The sequence below is a fragment of the Podarcis pityusensis genome, assembly GCF_964106645.2.
Source record: "Podarcis pityusensis genome assembly, chromosome: 17".
Lineage (NCBI taxonomy): Eukaryota > Metazoa > Chordata > Lepidosauria > Squamata > Lacertidae > Podarcis > Podarcis pityusensis.
In genome coordinates this window covers 19,756,412-19,777,032 of record NC_138042.1, presented here as the reverse complement: position 1 = coordinate 19,777,032, position 20,621 = coordinate 19,756,412, and the positions used below count along the sequence as shown (strand labels likewise).

General features: G+C 45.9%; 1 protein-coding gene and 1 long non-coding RNA gene across 2 annotated transcripts in view; one reads left to right on the top strand and one right to left on the bottom strand.

Moving 5' to 3' along the window:
* Positions 1–20,621, top strand: part of ACO1 (aconitase 1) — a 55,318-nt gene that overhangs the window by 19,103 nt on the left and 15,594 nt on the right. The window contains exons 4-11 of the mRNA XM_080987779.1: positions 6,315–6,452; positions 6,974–7,043; positions 8,144–8,327; positions 9,394–9,533; positions 10,906–11,077; positions 13,012–13,112; positions 17,227–17,343; positions 19,188–19,347. Coding sequence (XP_080843905.1) covers positions 6,315–6,452; positions 6,974–7,043; positions 8,144–8,327; positions 9,394–9,533; positions 10,906–11,077; positions 13,012–13,112; positions 17,227–17,343; positions 19,188–19,347 — 1,082 coding nt within the window. The remainder of the gene's footprint in view (positions 1–6,314; positions 6,453–6,973; positions 7,044–8,143; positions 8,328–9,393; positions 9,534–10,905; positions 11,078–13,011; positions 13,113–17,226; positions 17,344–19,187; positions 19,348–20,621) is intronic.
* LOC308466805 lies at positions 17,930–19,181 on the bottom strand. Its single transcript, XR_013980961.1, has 2 exons — positions 18,869–19,181; positions 17,930–18,285 (listed from the first exon to the last, which is right to left on the bottom strand). It is a non-coding gene; the product is annotated as an uncharacterized lncRNA (long non-coding RNA).

Below are 20,621 nucleotides of genomic sequence, written 5' to 3'. Positions count from 1 at the left end.
TTTCTCCTTGCTTGTAGAGCAGTGTTCTCTTAAGTGGGGAGGTGGAATCCAAGCTTAATCCTGATCTCAGACTAAGGTGTTGTTCCACCAGCACCATGACTGTGCAGGAGTCTCCAGCGAGCCTCCTGCCATCCTTTTGTGCATCAAAATTGTGGCTGGGAAGGGAATTGTCTCTGACCTTGTGCAGAGGCACAATGTGGAAGGCAGAGATAAGAGGAAGTTTAAAGTCCTGACAGCTGCAAGTTTTGGCATGGTTACCAAGCCTAGTCGAAAATTACAGACTGCTGAATTTCAGCAAACTTTCCTTTAGACACACATCTTTCCTTTCCCGCCTGGTTTTCAGGTCTCTTTCAATGATTAACATTAATTGTATTCCTTAGTGACCTTCGTATTGAGGTACATACTGCAGACTGGGATTATGAAGAGAGAGAAGGAAAAGACAGAGAGAGATTACATTTTGTGCAGAATCTGTTTGTTGTAAGAAAAGAGAGGCAGTTGCGCTCGCACACACACACACACACACACACAAACACACAATGAAAACCAAAATTTAGTCCAGAAATCCTATTGCAGGCTTTCCCAAACTTGAATTTCCAGCTGTTTTTATACTACAGTTCCCATCATCCCTGACCACTGTTCCTGTTAGCCAGGGATGATGGGAATTGTAGTCCAAAAACAGCTGGAAATTCAAGTTTGGGAAACCCTGTCCTAAAGGAAGCAGCAAAGCATAATAATGAATCCCAGTTGTTGTTGTTGTTCTAGAAAACAGTGGTCCTGATTATATGTATTACTAATTTTACTGCAATACCTGTTCTTGATCCTCTTTCTTAATTTTAATGAGATTTAAGCTTGTGAGCTGTTTTTGTTTAAAGACACTTCTTTGCATCCAGCAAACACTCCTGTCCTTTTTGAACCTGCACCTTCCAACATAGTAACTAGGAAGGTTTGCAGTAAATGACTAGGGGATTGTGATGCAAGTTTTTAAAATACAAGCCTGTTCTGCAACAATTGCGGGCCCTGTTTAGTTAGCCGAAAAATGGAAAGTGAGCAAGGTCCCGATCAAAGAGGACTGGCAACTTAAATTGACAGAATATGCACAACTTGCAGATTTAACATATAGAGCAAGAAGAACATAGTAAAGGTAAAGGGACCCCTGACCATTAGGTCCAGTCGTGGCCGACTCTGGGGTTGCGGTGCTCATCTTGCTTTCTTGGCCGAGGGAGCCGGCGTACATGGGGCCAGCATGACTAAGCCGCTTATGGAAAACCAGAGAAGCGCACGGAAACACCGTTTACCTTCCCACCTCAGCGGTACCTATTTATCTACTTACACTTTGACGTGCTTTTGAACTACTAGAAGAACATATAGTACATTTAAAGAAGATTGGAAAAAAATTATTGAATATATGGAAAATAACTGTATACGTACAGCTGAAAGTGCTGGCAGCATTAAGATAAGATAAATTCAACGGAATATATATATTTTTTGGATGTAAGAGTGGGAAACTGATTTGAATGGTTACACTAAAATATGCAGGGATGTATGATATTTAAAATGAACCATGGAAAGAGAAGAAGGGAAGTCATTGGATATTTTAAAGTTTGTAAAATGTTTATTTGAAATTGTAAAACTGAAAATTTCATAAAAAATTATTTTGTATACACACACACACACACACACACACACACACAGATATTATATATATAAATGCAAACCTGAAGTTAGCCAATCTATTCCTCGGTATGGCAATCTGTTCTCTCCCAAACTGGGTTTGCAATAGACTGTATTGAGTTAGAAAGATAAACAGACGCACAGATACGTCATCTGAATTGAGAGTGTGTTTGTTCTTGGAACCAGAGGTTCAAAGATTGCAGGGAAGGTTGCCAGTGTCACTGTGGTCAAGGCGTCCATTTCAGATTCAACCTGTATTTCCAATGCAATGCTTAAAATCAGGGCTGGAGGTTTCTTTGTTTTGCATTTTCATATATTTATTGGCCGAGGGAGCCGGCATACAGCTTCCGGGTCATGGGGCCAGCATGACTAAGCTGCTTCTGGCGAACCAGAGCGGTGCATGGAAACACTGTTTACCTTCCCTCTGGAGTGGTACCTATTTATCTACTTGCACTTTGACGTGCTTTCAAACTGCTAGGTTGGCAGGGACTGAGCAACGGGAGCTCACCCCGTCACGGGGATTCGAACCGCCGACCTTCTGATCAGCAAGTCCTAGGCTCTGTGGTTTAACCCACAGCACCACCCGCGTTCCTATATATATATATATATGCAATTTGCATGTATACCTACAACGGTGAGATTGTGTTATTTTAGATTGTGCATTCTTTCCATATGGAGTTCCAGAATACGTGTGACCCAGTATGCATGGAAATTCCTCCCTTTCAGATATTTGTGCTACACATGCAGACTCCCAAGGAGAGGAACTGCTCAGCACAGCCCGTATCCTGCTCACATGATCTTAACCATGTGAAAATAGCTCAAATAGGGCTGCAGCCTACTGAGCCCCCTGGAACCACACACATTCCCAAGCATGGTTCGCCGTGATGAAGGCTTCCCAAAATAGTGGTCCCTGTTTGTTTTCCACCAAAGACCTTCTGAGTAGGTCTGTCCTGGGTAAAAAAAAAGGGTGGGTTGGGTTGGGGAATGCATTGCATTGCTAGAACATAGGTAGAGTAGACTAGCAGAACTACTGGTTTGTGTTCCAAGTCTGACTTAGCTTGTTGTGTGGTCTCAAGGAAACTCATAATGAGCTTTTTGAAATGATTCCAGGACTGCTTTATCTAATCTGAAATAGATGTTTGGTAGACATGCCAAACATCCCATGCAAAAGTTTTCATTTAATTGTTGCTTGTACCCCTCTAACAACGAATGTAGGACTAACTCATCAAACAACGGAATTGTTAGCAGCTTCTTTTAGAAGCTGTAATAATGGCACAGTGATCTTCTAAAATAAATGGCAGCAACTGTTCTTGTGGGGTTTGGGTGAGTATATAATACTCTCTCCTAACTTTAGTCAAGGAAAGGATTCATGTGCATAATTGGCCGTGGTAGAACTCAAAACCTGTGATCTGTTGGAGTGACTTTCTGATACGCTGTCATAAAACAGTTTCCTGAGGAAATAGATCTGAAGGTCGGCGGTTCGAGTCCCCGCAACGGGGTGAGCTCCTGTTGTTCGGTCCCTGCTCCTGCCAACCTAGCAGTTCGAAAGCACATCAAAGTGCAAGTACATAAATAGGTACGGCTCTGGCGGGAAGGTAAACGGTGTTTCCGTGCGCTGCTCTGGTTCGCCAGAAGCTGCTTAGTCCTGCTGGCCACTTGACCCGGAAGCTGTCTGCGGACAGACGCCGGCTCCCTCGGCCAATAAAGTGAAATGAGCACCGCAACCCCAGAGTCGGTCACAACTGGACCTAATGGTCAGGGGTCCCTTTATCTTTACCTTTACTATCTGGTTTATTTTCCATACCGGACTAGAACTTTTCTTCACCCTAGTTTGACCTTTTTACCATGAACTCATTTTGTGATCTGCATCTCCAGAATTTCACCACCACAAGCCTGCTGAGAGATGCAAAGTCCAAAATGAAGTATCCTTCAGGAGAATCACAAAAGGGCTTAGATCTTTTTGTGCTACTGCCTGGGATGAAGACTCGGTTTGGCATGAGGGAGAGCATGGGAATGAGGACGGTGGCCAGGAGCTTGTGTTGAGCCAGCTTGGGAATCAGTGGCAGCTATAGAAATTGATTTTGAGGCTATCTGGTTGCCTCTTCTGACCACCTTCCTCATTCCTGTGCTCCTCCTCCTACCAGACTGACTCGTCATCCTAATTGGCAGAGCATTTGGGGGCATAAGCAGCATAGGCATAAGCAATGGATTCCCAAGCTGGTTGGGTAGGAGGAAGATGATCGGTGGTAGTGTCAGCCAACCTGGGGATCTAGATTACAGAGACAGGGAGCTGGCATGCTGCAGGGGCAGCTAAAACATGTTCTTTCTGTCCTCCACTGCTTGACTGGACTGCCTATCCATCACCTCTCGTTGCTCAGTAGTTTGAAGTGCCACCTCTCTGTGGCCCAGCACAGCTGACAGGGGCTGGACTGAGGAAGGATGGTGGGAACAGCCTCTCCTCTCTCTGCAGCTTTCCAAGAAGAGGAGGACAGTATAGATTTAGAACAGCGGTTTGCAGAAAGGCATAGTTCAGAGGCAAGAAGCTGGGGAAAATAGGGGAGAGCAGCAGAAAGAAGAAGAAGCACTAGGGGAGAGACAGCTAACAGACTCAGTGTCTCTTGAAAGACAGCCCATGTGGTGTAGTGGTTAAGAGTGGTAGACTTGTAATCTGGTGAACCGGGTTTGCTTCCCCACTCCTCCACATGCAGCTGCTGGGTGACCTTGGGCTAGTCACACTTCTCTCAGCCCCACTCACCTCACAGAGTGTTTGTTGTGGGGGAGGAAGGGAAAGGAGATTGTTAGCCGCTTTGAGACTCCTTCGGGTAGAGATAAAGCAGGATATCAAATCCAAACTACTCTTCTTCTTCTTCTTCTTCTTCTTCTTCTTCTTCTTCTTCTTCTTCTTCTCCTCCTCCTCCTCCTCCTCCTCCTCCTCCTCCTCCTCCTCCTTAGCATCCCTGGCCCCCCTCTCCCAGATCCAGGCGTGCCTTGAGAGTAGCAGAACAGAAAACTCAGAGGCAGAAAGCACAGATCAGCAGGCACAGGGGTGACATAGAATAGGAGGGACTGAAAGGGTGGGACTTGGAGCAACACCATTATCTAAGAGAGATTACATTCCTTTGTCTTGGTAAGAACTCTTCTTGGTTTTCTGCTTCTTGGCATCCCACCGTGGGAGGGATAGGATTCCCTGAAGCCTTGACAACAGCATGATGGCATGCTTGCATTTTTATGCAACATGGAAAATACATTGTTAAGGCCACAGGCTCAAATTTCGGGTCACATTTTTTAAGATGTGTCCTTCGTTTTGAAGAAAAACAACAACAACATTGGGGACCTGATCCAGAACCTCCTCCCAGTCGAGATCAGGGTGCTGCACCAGTTTCTTGCTTCCACTTGCCCCAGAAAGTGATGTTTACTGCAAGCACCACCTGTAATTTGAGGTGGTGGTTACAGTGCTACCATGTTGAGTGCTGGCAATGGATCTGCTGAACAGTGAAAGTTATACATTTAAACTTGCATTCTTGAGCAGATAAGTTGCCGTGCCCCAACCATTGGGAAACCACATATAATCAGTATGTGCATTTTAGAGCAGAGTTCAGAGGTCTGGTGCCAACCATAGTTTGCCAATTTAGGTATCGCAGTAAATTTTGCTTAGCATTAACCTTCGAACTGAAAGTGAAACTGCAAGGGAGGAGGGAGGAGGGAGAATATGAGCACATAGCTTATTTGTTTGGTAAATTATCCATAGTGAGTTAGGCTGAATCGACACTTATATAAAAAGCACTGTGAAAATCCTTTAAAAAAACGCGTTTAAAAATATATATGGAATTTACCATTAGCTCACCAGCACCATCTAATGTCACATTTGTATAATGCACCTAAAACGTTATATTTGTAGCTTTATAGCTGAGTCTCCAGTTTAATTCAAGTGTCCTTTTCATAGAATTAGAGAACTGTAGGATTGGAAGGGACCCCCAAAGGTCATTTAGGAATCTCAGCTCAAAAATCCCATTTGTTGTTGCTGTTGTTGTTGCTGTTGTTGTTGTTGTTGTTTTGCAGCTCTGGACCTCTGTACGTTGTTGCCTTTTAATATTTTTTCTTTCTTTGTGTGTGCTTGGCTTTAAGATCTCATTTGCAAAACAGCATGTCAGGGAACTGACATCGGAGCTAGAGGTGGAGGGAAGGCTCTCAAATGATGCTGGAGAAGGGCCCAGCAGGGAGAGAGGCAGCTCAGCAGATGGGGAAGCAATTCAGCGCAACACCAGGAATAAAGAGGGGCAGATGGGGGAATCGGCGAGAGGGCTCCCAGACTCTTCACCGGACACCAGCGGGGAGAGCACAGGTCCTCCGCTACCCATGCCCTCCCTGCGCAGAAGACTTCCGCGCAGAGAGAGTAGGAGGAGACTGGGTGTCAAACAACTTTTATGTTGGAAAAAGTTTAAGAAACGCCCACTGACGGATTCTGCTAGCGACTGAGGCAGCCACGAAGTGAAGGGCTGTCCAGACTGAAAGGTTTAACAAGGCAACAAAGCCAGGAGAGGCGGCAACTTACGCACGAGCAACCCATACTCTTTACACAGCACAACACCTGGGCTGCTAATTTATATACACTTTCTTCCTTTCCCTTCATTCTTCCGTTGCAGCGGTGTCCCAGCAGTGGTGGATTTTGCTGCTATGCGTGATGCTGTGAAGGCCCTGGACGGAGACCCGGAAAAAATCAACCCCATCTGCCCTGCTGATTTAGTAATTGATCATTCCATCCAGGTTGACTTTAATAAAAGGTAAGGTATGGCAACAGAGTTTATGTCCAGCAGGATTTTTTTTTTTTAAAGGGGGGTAGGGGATGGGGAAAACAAGAAACAGATGAAGAAACCCAACAGAGAGTTAGGCACAGGACATTTTCAAAGCACTGAACCAATTTTGACAGCTCAACATAAGAAGAAGATATGTTATCCCCGTCCCCACGTCCCCTGCTGCTGATATAATTAATGTTTTAGAACCCTTTCCACCCCTCTTACATTCAGGCTAGACCCTGTCAAATATGCCCACATTCAGCATGGAATTAGCACTTGAGCCAGACAGTAGGAATTACTGCAAAAGCTCCTTAAGCTCTCTTCACCGCTTGTTTCTAGCTCCCTGGTGCAAGGTAATTAAAGAGCATAAAACAGCTGAGCTCAATAAATAACAAACGTTCCTTTGTTTCTTGCTCTCCCTCACATTTTTTTTGCCCACACACGTTGGACCTTGCGAAGCATCCTCTTAAAGGTGTACCGCTCCGGTAACCCACATATTTTGTTTGCAGGCCAGACAGTTTGCAGAAGAATCAAGATCTGGAGTTTGAGAGGAACAAAGAAAGATTTGAGTTCTTGAAGGTACAGCAAAAGATTCCCCATTTGTGCATGAATGGGGGAAAGCAGAGCTTGGCTCTGGTACAGGGATTGGGGAGCCCTGTGGTCTCCACATGCTGCTAGACTCCAACTCCCATTAGCCTCAGCCAGCATGGCCAGTGGTCAGGGTGATGGGAGATGAAGTCCAGCAGCTTCTTGAGAGTCGCAGATTCCCTTCCCCTTCCCTAGTGGTCACCAGGGAAAAGAGCATGTCACAGGCTGGGCTGACTGCTGACAGTCCGTGCGGTTTAGGAAGTGAAAATGGCTACACTTCTGTCTTGGAAGATGCAACTGGGCAAGGAAGAAGCCTAATCCTGTAAAGACCTTGGCCCCATAGAAGAAGGGACCAAACAACTGGGGTTGGGGGAGAAACGAGCAAGTGTTCCCTGACCACCAATTTAGAGTTGTTATTGTTTTTGCCTTGACCAATGTTGCCAAGTTTATCTTCTAAACGTGTGGAAGCACAAGGGATCAGATTTTTGACTTTGCAGTTTCTGGGGCTGGCTTTTGAGCCCAGCATCCATCCACAACAAGGCTGACTTGGGTGGCTTTCATTTTGCTGCCTTGATTTTACAGTTTTTACATGCTGCTTTCAAAAATAGTGGGGCCCTATAGTCGGCGGTTCAAATCCCCGTGACGGGGTGAGCTCCCGTTGCTCGGTCCCTGCTCCTGCCAACCTAGCAGTTCGAAAGCACACCAGTGCAAGTAGATAAATAGGTACCGCTCTGGCGGGAAGGTAAACGGCATTTCCGTGCACTGCTCTGATTCGCCAGAAGCGGCTTAGTCATGCTGGCCACATGACCCGGAAGCTGTACACCGGCTCCCTCGGCCAATAAAGCGAGATGAGCTCCGCAACCCCAGAGTTGGCCACGACTAGACCTAATGGTCAGGGGCCCCTTTACCTTTACCTTTAGCAGCTTGTGAGGTGGGGCCTGGGACAGAATCTTCTGCTTAGTGATCTTCCAAACACCCCCACCGCCAGTACCAGATAACAGGTTTTTTTATGCTCGGACACACACAATGCTGCCAAGATCATTCTTTGACTATGTCTAAGAGAGAGCGCCTCTTCCGTTTTGTGTTTCCAGTGGGGCTCCCAAGCCTTCCAGAACATGAGGATTATTCCCCCGGGCTCTGGGATTGTCCATCAAGTGAATCTGGAGTATTTGGCAAGAGTTGTCTTTGATCAGAGTGGATACTATTATCCAGACAGCGTGGTGGGCACCGATTCACATACCACGATGATTAATGGCTTAGGCGTCCTTGGCTGGGGTAAGTGCCCTCGAACTTGATTGACCTATTCAGTGGTTTGGGTTTATGTTGAGTTGCAGGTAAACAAAGTTCTGCTTCTCTCTCCCTTCCCCACCCCAAATAAATGATCGTTAGAACTTGTTGAAAAACGTTTGAAAAGGACTGCTGCAAAAATGCCCAGGCGAAGATGGGGACATTTGGACCAACCTTTGCATTTAAAAACACCGAACCGCATTTCTCTTAACTACATTTAAAGCAATTACATGTTCCCTCCGTACAAATCTATGCACAACATTAGCGGCAGAGACCTCCCTAAAGATTAAATCCACGGAAGATTAAAATCCAATTGAAAACCCACCTAATACCAGTCTAATCCCTACCATTTAAGGAGAACCCAAACAGCGAAGTTAATGTTTCTGAGGAATGTTCAGACTTGGGGCTGGCCAAAGGTTTGACTCTCTTTCCAGTTCCAGATGGGGGTTTGCGGTGCTTGTGTTTCCCCTGAAGGTGTAAAAGGATTGTCTGATCAGCTAATAAATTGTCTACATGCAGACAATGCAACCGCATAAACCCTTTTAAGACTTTGCAGTTTTGCTTTAGGTAAATTCAGTGCAAAGCAGGAGCTGTTTGCTGTGGAATATAATAAGTATATCCACAAGCACTTCATCCATCCTGCTTGTATGGCAATGTTGGCAGCAATCCTAGACAGCCCTATCTTCTCTGTTCCATTGGAATTTTCTTTCTCTCTGCCTTCAAGCTTTACCGTCTTTTTTGCTCTATAAGACTCACTTTTTCCCTCCTAAAAAGTAAAGGGAAATGTGTGTGCGTCTTATGGAGCGAATGCAGGCCGCGCAGCTATCCCAGAAGCCAGAACAGCAAGAGGGATTGCTGCTTTCACTGCATAGCAATCCCTCTTGCTGTTCTGGCTTCTGAGATTCAGAATATATTTTTTTTCTTGTTTTCCTCCTCCAAAAACTAGTCTTGTGGTCTGGTGCGTCTTATAGAGCGAAAAATACGATATATCCTTCTTGTTTGTCATCAGGCAGTGAGCAATTGCATTTAATGCTGTCTTTGTCCTTGTTGGCAGGCGTGGGGGGAATTGAAGCAGAAGCAGTGATGCTGGGCCAGCCAATCAGCATGGTGCTTCCTGAGGTGATCGGCTACAAATTGATAGGTAGCCCTCAACCACTTGTCACATCCACTGACATTGTGCTCACCGTTACCAAGGTAATCACATGGTGTGACACCACGATGGCCAAAACCACTGTTGTCCATTTTCTAGGGATTTGATCTTCCCTTAATTCCAGAAAAATGTCTATCATAGATGGGGGGCAGGGGAGCAGAGAGGGTGCCATTACTTCGTAGTGGGCAGAAAATAGATCTGGATCTACCATTAGATCTCTGGCTGATTTGCAGTAGATCGGCAAGGATTTCTGACCCCCGTTTGTGTTTAACAATGGCAGCATGAAAATTACGCTTCCCTCAATTATACTGAGATAACCAGGAGTGAATATTTGTGTGGAAGGGTTATGAGCTATAAAGAGGTACCTCGGGTTACATACGCTTCAGGTTACATACGCTTCAGGTTACAGACTCCGCTAACCCAGAAATAGTGCTTCAGGTTAAGAACTTTGCTTCAGGATGAGAACAGAAATCATGCTCCGGTGGCGCGGCGGCAGCAGGAGGCCCCTGAAGTGGTGCTTCAGGTTAAGAACAGTTTCAGGTTAAGTATGGACCTCTGGAACAAATTAAGTACTTAACCCGAGGTACCACTGTATTAAGTTCTGATGCTCAGAGCTAATTTCTGGGCTCAGAATGCTTTGATTTTAAGTCTTTCGCATCAGGGTCTGGTTGGTAGATCTCATGTTTCCTACTAAAAATCAAAATAGATCCTGCAAGCCTGATGTCTATGTACCACTTTCATCAGGTGGAGCAAACTGGCCTAAGAGCACGAGCTATGAGCCTAGAAACTCTTCCCTCGTGTCTCCCCTTATTCACAAATTAACTCGGTGACTTAGCCTCTTCCAACCCTCAGTCTGCAGTACAGAGTTGATGATAATTGATCTACCTTATAGAGCCATTGTAGGGATTACTGAGATAAACTAACACAACGATTGCTTGAAAATTTTAAAGCGGTAGTCAGTGGAAAGCTGGCAGCTTTTGAGTTTGTCCTCTTTTAGTAAAGGTAAAGGGACCCCTGACCATTAGGTCCAGTCGTGACCGACTCTGGGGTTGCGGCGCTCATCTCGCTTTATTGGCCGAGGGAGCCGGCGTACAGCTTCCGGGTCATGTGGCCAGCAGGACTAAGCCGCTTCTGGCGAACCAGAGCAGCGCACGGAAATGCCGTTTACCTTCCCGCTGGAGTGGTACCTATTTATCTACTTGCACTTTGACGTGCTTTTGAACTGCTAGGTTGGCAGGAGCAGGGCCCGAGCAACGGGAGCTCACCCCGTCATGGGGATTCGAACCGCCGCCCTTCTGATCAGCAAGTCCTAGGCTGTGGTTTAACCCACAGCACCACCCGTGTCCCTTTTGTCCTCTTTTATTAGAATACAGTTTATATCAGACGGTTCTAAGTGCAGTTTTTAATCTGTTACAGCACCTCCGCCAGGTTGGGGTTGTGGGTAAATTTGTTGAGTTCTTTGGGCCTGGGGTGACTCAGTTGTCCATCGCTGATCGAGCCACCATTGCCAACATGTGCCCGGAATATGGAGCAACTGCTGCCTTCTTCCCAGTTGATGAAGTTAGCATCAAGTACCTGCTTCAAACAGGTGAGTGTCAAACAGGTGACAAAATTCAGGGGGACACTTGGACACTTGAAATAGAGAAAATGGATCTGCTGGGTTTACGATAAGTTGGACTGAGTGCTTTTAACTCCAGCATGTGCAAACTAGTGTCAATATCTGTGTGGCCCATTCTGCATATAATGACAAGCCGTGGTTTGCCATTTTGAGAAGGAGCAGGCAGTGATGCTTCCCCCCCTCCCGCTTTGCTTATTACAGGAGGAAGTGAGATGAAAAGCTTCCAGCTGAGGTTTGCAATAAAACTGCAGTTTCCTGTTGGCACCCATATAAGGCAAACTGCGGCCGTAGTTTGTTGGTTATCCTGATTTGTGAACAAACTATAGATTGCACAAGCTACAGTTTGCCGTATTTCAGATGAGGTTTGTTAGAAAAGCTAAGTGAAAAAATATCTTGTTTCCCCTTCATGCACAAAGAAGGGGAGCAGGCAGTGTATGATACTTGCTGCTTCCAGTAACAGAAAAACTATGGCTTGTTGATACATCTGAACTGGGTCCATATTTACTACTTTTTGTGCCTTAGAAGACAATGAAATAATGGAGGGGTTTGTGCTTTAGTATTGCTTATGATCTGATAAGGTGGTTGAAAGTGGTTTAATTCATCACTTTGAAACCTCAAATTTACGCACATTCAGAGAAATGCAAAATGCACATACAGTCGTACCTTGGAAGTCGAACAGAATCCATTCCAGAAGTCCGTTCGACTTCCAAAACATTTGGAAACCAAAGTGCGGCTTCTGATTGGCTGCAGGAAGCTCCTGCAGCCAATCAGAAGCTGCAGAAGCCCTGTTGGACATTCGGGTTCCAAAGAACATTCTCAAACCGGAACACTCACTTTCGGGTTTGTGGCATTTGGGAGCCAAAACATCAGAGTACTAAGGTATTCGGGATCCAAGATACAACTGTATCATCATCATCATTATCATTATCATTATCATTATTATTATAATTATAATTTGTACACTGCCCTTCATCTGTAGATCTCAGGGTGGTTCACAACATAAAATTTATGTCATCAAAAAAAAACAAAATAGGGATTTGTGTTCAGATCATACCGTTTCCACTATTTTTTAAAAAGGGATTTCTTCATTTGATGAGGCAAGTAATATAACCTGTCTTGTAACCCTGATTCACCTATTTTGCAGTCACCTTAAAAAAAAATGAACATATGTGTTATTAAAATAAGAGCCTCTAAAGAATCCATAGCCCTAATATGTGACACTGAGGCATCAGCAAAGGTAAAGGGACCCCTGACCATTAGGTTCAGTCGCAGATGACTCTGGGGTTGCGGCGCTCATCTCACTTTATTGGCCGAGGGAGCCGGCATCAATAATCCTATTAAATCGTAGATCTGGGAATATTAAGGACATCTCTGAATACAAAAAGCAGAGTAAATATCAGGCAAGTTCCTTCGTCACATTTGACCCCAGAAAGACCCATAGTTATATAATTCATCACCATACTTCAGAAAACTCTCCAAAATATCTAACCATGTTAACTGAAATCTTTGCTCTGTAAATGTGCTTCTTAAGGAGCAGTGTGATGATTCAGAAGTACGGCTTTGCAACCATCCACTTCCATTTTTAGTCATGGCAAGAATTTTGCATACAAAATTAAATATTGATATAGAAAATGAAATGTTTTATTTATAATTCCCAATACTGTGCGTTCACTGGAATTCTGAACGCAGCTCAGAAGCGGAGATCTTTTTGTGTTCTTATATTGTAAACCACCCTGCAATCCTCAGATGAAGGGGAGCATACAAATTTAATAAGTAACAATATTAATAATCTTCTATTCAAATTCTACATGGCGACCTAAACATTCAATTGTGGAATTCTAAGTTGTTGTCTTTGTGCTTGTTTGAAATGCTGCAACTTGATTGGCTCTTTCTGTCTGCTTTAGGCCGTGATGAAGATAAGATTAGGCACATAAGGAAATACCTTGAGGCTGCAGGAATGTTTAGAGATTTCAGTAACTCGTCGCAGGATCCCGATTTTACACAGGTGGGTTTCCTTTACTTGACACCTTCCTCAAATGAGCATTCAGGCCTTTTGACTCTCAGTCTTAATAAGGTCCTACCTACCACTTGTGAGACCTCACACAGGCACTTTGAATTTGGCCCAGAAACTATTAGGCAGGCAGTGTAGTTGAGCCAGGATTGGCGTTATATGCTCAAACTGTCTTGCTCCAAGAAGCAACCTTTCCTCTGAATTCTGCACCGGCTGAAGTTTCCAAACTGTCTTCAGAGGCAGCCCCACATACAATGTGTTGCAGTAATCTAACCTAGAGGTTACCAGAGCACAAACAACAGAAGTTAGGCTCTCCCTGTCCAGACAGGGGCTCACCTGGGACACCAGCCAAAGCTGATGGAAGGCACTCTGCACTAGGGCTGGGGGATGATATGTCAATATATCATCCAAAACCGGTTTGAAGTCCATATCGTAATATCGGTTTCATAATTTTTGAGCTGGCAATATATCATGAATCATGATGTGTATGTGTTTGCGTGTTATCCATAAACCATGATGTGGGGAACCCATTGAAGCCAGCAAACACCTCTACATTAAAGGTAAAGGGACCCCTGACCATTAGGTCCAGTCGTGGCCGACTCTGGGGTTGCGGCGCTCATCTTGCTTTATTGGCCGAGGGAGCCGGCATACAGCTTCCGGGTCATGTGGCCAGCATGATTAAGCTGCTTCTGGGGAACCAGAGCAGCGCACTGAAAGGCCGTTTACCTTCCCGTCGGAGCGGTACCTATTTATCTACTTGTACTTTGACGTGCTTTCAAACCAATAGGTTGGCAGGAGCAGGGATCAAGCAACGGGAGCTCACTCCGTTGCGGGGATTCAAACCACCAACTTTCTGATCTGCAAGCCCTAGGCTCTGTGGTTTAACCCACAGCGCCACCCACGTCCCTTCTACATAGCTCTACATAGCTCCGTCCTTATTTCAGTCATCATGATCAAACGGTATATTGTGATGTTTTTTATTATTTATTTATTGAATTTATATACGGTCGTACCTCAGAAGTCAAACAGAATCCGTTCTGGAAGTCCGTTTGACTTTCGGAGTGTGGCTTCTGATTGGCTGCAGGAAGTTCATAAAAACAACAACCCAATAGCCCCCCTCCCTCGCTGATATGTCATGATGTTGAAAACTAGATATCGCCCAGCACTACTCCGTGCCATCAAGGCCACCTGAGTGTCAAGTGACAGCACAGGATCTGGGAATACCCCCAAGCTGTATACCCGCTCCTTCAGAGGAAGTGTAACCCCATCAAGAGCAGGCAACCTCTCAGCCCTCTGGACTAGGGAACCACCCACTCAATCATCCCTGACCATTGGTCATGTTAGGATGTTAGGATTTTATGTAAGCTGATGCTGGCTAGCGTGATTAGTATAAATCACATGAGATGTCTGAGAAGAGTGTGGGAACAGAAGACTGTCTTATCTCTCCTGTCTGAGAGTGTTATTGGACTGTACTTTCGCTTTTGCTGTATGCTTTCTGTTTCTGCCAGAGTTTGGAGAACACAGACGTGGTTATGGATTCTCTGTGTATATTGTGAATAAAATGTAGTTTAGATTTACGGATGTCTCTGTCTTCTTGCTGTGTGATGCCAGAAGACTTTTGTGCACTTTTCATATGAGAAGTGTCGCAGAGGGGCGACACTCTGGAGTGAAGGGACATGCCATTCCAGAGATGTGCCTACTGGGAGATGCTTGGAGGTACTGGGAGTCTGCCGTCCCCCCCAGGAATGTTTGCCCTCAACAGCTGGTATTGGTGGAAGCTGGAATCCAACAACATCTCAAGGACCACAGACTCTCCATTCCTGGTACGAGTGGAGATCCTTTTCTAGAGCGGGGGTGGGGAAATTTTAAACCCCCCGATGTTGCCGAACTGCAACCCACATCACCCCTGGCTATTGGCCATACTTCCTGGAGTGGATGAGAGTTGTAGTTCAGCCACATCTGGAGGGGGTTCCTCACCCCTGGTCTAGGAGAAACATCTCTTTCAAGAGTCCCAAACTCTTGATAATATGCGGAGGACCTTCTGTGTTGCGTGGCAAGTTCCCGCCTCCCCCCTCGGAAATAAAGACACAAGACACAAGAATTAGAGTTAATGGGTCAAATTAGGCCACAACTTTATTGATTACAGGAATTGAGCGGTATTGGTTTAGGCATTGGTCCTATCATCTAACCAGCTTCAGCCTGCTTGCTTGAAGACCGGTAAGGGTTAACCACCACTAGGGGGAGTCCCGCTGATGCACATCAACTAGGAGCTCCCCTGGGGTCACCGCTCGGGGGCGTGCCATGGGCCCACACCTCCATAGGCTTAGAACAAGGCCACGCCCCCCGGAATCCTTTACCAGACGACCCTTTGATTTGGGGGAAGGTGATGGCGCTTCCTCCCCCCTTCATCTGCATAACAATACCCCTACCAATGCCTAACCGCCAATACCGAGGAGCTGTGACGGTTTGCTACGAGGTAGGCGAAAACCAAGTGGCTGGTGCCAATCTGCCAATTGGAAAAATTCCTACCAGGCCCCTCGACGGCGACCAACCGGAGTCCATAGCAAAGTCGGAGAGACTAGCCTAACGGGTGGAAGGGGAGATCCTGAACAGCTGAGGCGTGGAAAGAGGGAGATCCTCAGCCGTGCCGGCCCTAAATAGGGCTGGCCATGCCTCCCGGGCCAGCCGATTGGCTGGCCAGGGGGATGACGCGTCCGAGGATTCCCCTAGTATCGCGGAGGCTATCAGCCAGCCCCCGTGAGTGTGGGGAGGGGCGTGAAGTCCGCAACCCCACCTCCTCCCTAGCTCGGAAGTGGCTTTTTCATTCCTTCCCTTCCCTCTGAAGACTTCGGAGCATGTTGGCACAGGCTAGCTGAACTGGGAGGTCCTCCAAGCCAATTGTGTAGCCCACCGGGCATGCATGGCAGACCACCAAGGGTTAGATTAAACCTCCTGTTTGTGTTGCCTACCGAGGACCTCAAACAGAGGGAGGGTTGTTGAGCACCTGACAAACCCCGAAGCGAGGCTGGTGGGCCGAGTTCAGGTTGGGGCAGGCCTGCACTGGAATAAATCCTTGGCATTGTGCTCTTAAGCCTGCAGGGCTTGTCCTGCTTGTTACAAATAGTCAGTTCCTGTGAAATGCAGCCTGGCTTCCTTTTGCTTCACAGGTGTATCGTGACTTCCTGTCTAAAGCAGGGATTGAGAAGCTGTGGCACACTCCAGTTCCCATCAGCCACAGCTAGCATGACTAATGATCAGGGATGATGGGAGTTGTAGTTTAGGAGGGCCACAGGCTTCCCCAAACCTTGTCTAAAGCCTCCAGGGGATTTAGAATTGCAGATCCTGTCTCTGTAAGAACTATCCTTTGCTGTATGGAAATACCCATGCACGCAACCTGGTGCCTCTACAAGCCATTCCTTCATGCTTGTCGGGAGCATCTGAAAAATCCGCATTGCCCCCAACCATATATAGATCTCTTCTGTCCTCCCACCCCAAATCACTGTTTTCTGTGGTGGTGAAAGCCACCAGACCCTAAGTCAGGCTGCTGATAAGGACCCCTTTAACTAGCAAATATTTAGAGGAAAATTAATAGAAGGCTCCAACTCTCTATTAGGAATATCATATGCCCTAGACTAGGTCACTGTTAGCCTTTTGGGTAATCTGTCCCTTTCCAAGATGGCCTTGATCTCCCCTGTCAGAAAAAATAAGTAAATCCAAAGCAAAGATATTCTTGAATATTCCTCAGCCTCTCCACAGACCACCTGAATGGAACTCTTGGACCATGTTTGAGAACTGTTGCTTTAAAGTATTTATCATTTTAAGAACTGATATTGACATGGTTAATGACATATTTATATCTATATATGAGACTGCAAATTTACGATTTTAGGATGACCAGGAACTAGACCCCTGGCTTGATTATGAACGACTGGGGTAATTCAGAGTAGAGAATAATGCCAGCAATGTTGCAGCGTTCCCTGGGAGTCCACCATTTTGCTCTTTCCCATATAAGTTAATGGCTTCAATTCAGTCCTATGTGGGGGGAACTCACAGGCAGTTTTGAAAATTGCATCTTGTTTACCCAATCTCTCTCTCTTTTCTTAAATAGATTGTGGAGTTGGATCTGCAAACAGTTGCTCCATGTTGCAGTGGCCCTAAAAGACCACAGGACAAGGTCGTGGTCTCTGAAATGAAGAAGGATTTTGAGAACTGCCTGGGAGCTAAAGTAATGGCTTTTTTTCTTCTCCAGCTGAGATTCATTTTCTTTCTTCCTCTTTCATTCAGAAACTTTAATTGCTTCAGACTTGCTTTTAGAGCTCAGAATTTCTATACTCTTTGGCCTGGTAGTCCCTAACCAATTCCACTTGAGGAACCTGCCCACTGAATCCCCTAGTTGTTGTTTGTTTTTGGACAACATGCCCATTTTGTCCATTGTAGTTTAGGTTGTCTGCTTTTTTATGAATAGGCAAATAAGTAAAGAGTTTGGCCCCTCTTGTGCCAGTGAAACGGATTTCATTCAAGTGCTGTTTCTGCTGTTCATTTGTGGTTACAAAGACCTTCCTTTGCCTAGTCTAGACTTTCCCAATTTTTCTTTTGTGCACAAACTTTTGGGAATTGGCTGCTGATAATGAGAAACTCATTCCCTTTTCTCTCCAACCCCGCATGGAATTTTGGTTAGAATTATTTTGTTTCTGACTATATAGGAGATGGGCAGAAATTTCAGAGGGACAATTCATCAGCATTTGCGCAAAATACTAGACTTTTTTCTGTCCAAGTCAATACACCTGGTTTAACCAGCTGATTAATTGCAGCATCTGCCAAAACCTGAACCATTCTGAAGTCAGCAGAGTGCTTCACTATAGTCAGAATGCAAAGAAACTTTCCTGAATGCTTGGTGAAATATTGTCTAGCAACACCCTAATAGAGTAATCCTACTGTACAGCTGGACAACTGGATTTCAACAGCACAGTTCCCTTTTCAAGTTAACATGCAGAGTGTTTTGATACACGTGCTGCAGTGAATGTATGTGGTTTTTCTGCCAGTTCAAAGCATCATATGTTCCAATAATGAGTCGCCCCTCCTTCCTTACACAAAACAGCATCACCAGCCATCAGCGAACAAGAAGGAGGGATCAATGGGCTTGGGGGGAATCTTGAGGTTTGTAGAACTTACCGAATTTTTCGCTCTATAGGATGCACCTGACCATAGGACGCACCTTGTTTTAGAGGGGGAGAACAAGAAAAAAAAATCTCCCCCTGTCTGCTCAGTGCCCCTTCAGCGAAGCGGCAGGAGAAATGGAGCCCCTTCCATTTCTCCTCCCGCTTCACTGAAGGGGTGCTGCGCAGATCCCTCTCTCTGCTGAAGCCAGGAGAGTCTTCCTCTCCCGGCTTCAGCAAAAGGAACCCGAAGCCTTTGGAGCGCAATGCGAGGTCCCAATGTGCTCCAAAGGTTTCAGGGATAGCCACCTGAAGCCTTTGGAGTGCAGCGGGAACTCACGCTGCGCTCCAAAGGCTTCGAGTTCCTTTCGCTGAAGCCAGGAGAGTCTTGCGCACCGACCCCTCTCGCTCTCCAGGCTTCAGCGAAAGCAACGCGTAGCCTCCGGAGCGCGGAGGGAACGCTCCCTCTGTGCTTTGGAGGCTTCGCGTTGCTATTGCTGAAGCCAAGGAGCCTGCATTCGCTCCATAGGACACACACACATTTCCCCTTAATTTTTGGAGGGGAAAAAGTGATTCCTATAGAGCGAAAAATACGGTAAATAGGCACAGGATGCAGACTTGTCTCTTGGTTGTGGGATGGGAAACCGACAAGGAATAGAATGGAATACCCTGGAAGAATACATGGATGTTTGATGGAATGCTAATCACACCAGCATTCCACCTTGCAGTATGCTTTGTGCCAGGTCTCACTTGTTCTCTTTCTAAACTTTGAAAAGGCAAATCTGCCTTGAGCATCTTTGCCCTGACCAAAATGGCTGCTGTAGAACTGTCTTGTTTCGCTCTCCTTGGGCCTTTCCTCTGCTACCGTGATTCAAAATAATAGTTCTCTTTCCTTGTCCCCTCTTCCTTGTAGCAAGGGTTTAAAGGCTTCCAAATTGCCCCTGACCAGCATAACAGCCAAGTGAAATTTGTTTACAACGATAAGGAGTTCGAACTTACACATGGCTCGGTGGTGATTGCTGCCATTACTAGCTGCACCAACACAAGTAATCCTTCGGTTATGCTGGGAGCTGGTAAGTGTGTCTCATCTTTTTGTGTGTCATTAAATTACACATGCATTTATGTGCTTTTCAAGAGGGAAGGGACCCTCAAAGCCTTCTTACATAAGCTGGCATAACTGATTAGCAATGCTGTCTTGTCTCTGTTTTCGTTCGGGCCTCTAGAGCTAGAGGGAGGGTCGTGGTGGAATTTGTCAATTATTTGGCTAGGTAAAGGTAAAGGGATCCCTGACCATTAGGTCCAGTCATGACCAACTCTGGGGTTGCAGCGCTCATCTCGCTTTATTGGCCGAGGGAGCCGGCGTACAGCTTCCAGGTCATGTAGCCAGCATGACTAAGCCGCTTCTGGCGAACCAGAGCAGCGCACGGAAATGCCATTTACCTTCCCGCCAGAGCGGTACCTATTTATCTACTTGCACTTTGACATGCTTTCAAACTGCTAGGTTCGCAGGAGCAGGGACCGAGCGACGGGAGCTCACCCCGTCGCGGGGATTCAAACCGCCGACCTTCTGATCGGCAAGGCCCTAGGCTCTGTGGTTTAACCCACAGCGCCACCTGCATCCCAATTATTGGCTACCTTGGTGTAAATAGCAATTGTGTCCAAGCAGATAGGCACAGCCACACTTCCATTGTGTATGAGCTTTCCCCCCCTTTGTCTCCTGTTGAGAGAGTGAGGGTGTAACAGCACCCTAGAAAATAGCTCAGTCGGTAGAGCATAAGACTTTTAGCCTCAAGGCCGTGGGTTTGAGCCCCAGATTGGGCAAAAAATTTCCTGCCTTGCAGGGGGTTGGACTAGATGACCCTCGTGGTCCCTTCCAACACTACTGTTCTATGAGTCTATGAAACTAGGTATAGGAAAGGGCAGTTATAAAAGCAAGCTTAAATATGGTTGAAGTCCAGTGCGATGATTCCAGGGGAGCTTGTTCCTAGACTTTACTATAATACCTTAGGCAGATGCAAATCTTTACCAAGGCCTTTGACACCTGAGATGTGTGTTTTCAGAGCCCACCTTCTTCCTGCAACTGTAAATGTTCTGAATTCCGAATTTCAAGTTGTTACAACCCACCCTGTGGCTTGAGCCGGGCTGGTAACAAATTTAATCAATGTCATCCTCTTCTAGTGATAGCTTTAAATAATATACTATGGTTTAAATGCAGCATGGAGCCAGACATGCCTGCACCTATATGATTTTGTAAGACCACATACAGTCATACCTTGCTTATTGAACAGCTTAGTTCTCAAACGTTTTCACTCCCAAACGCCGCAAACCTGGAAGTGACTGTTCCAGT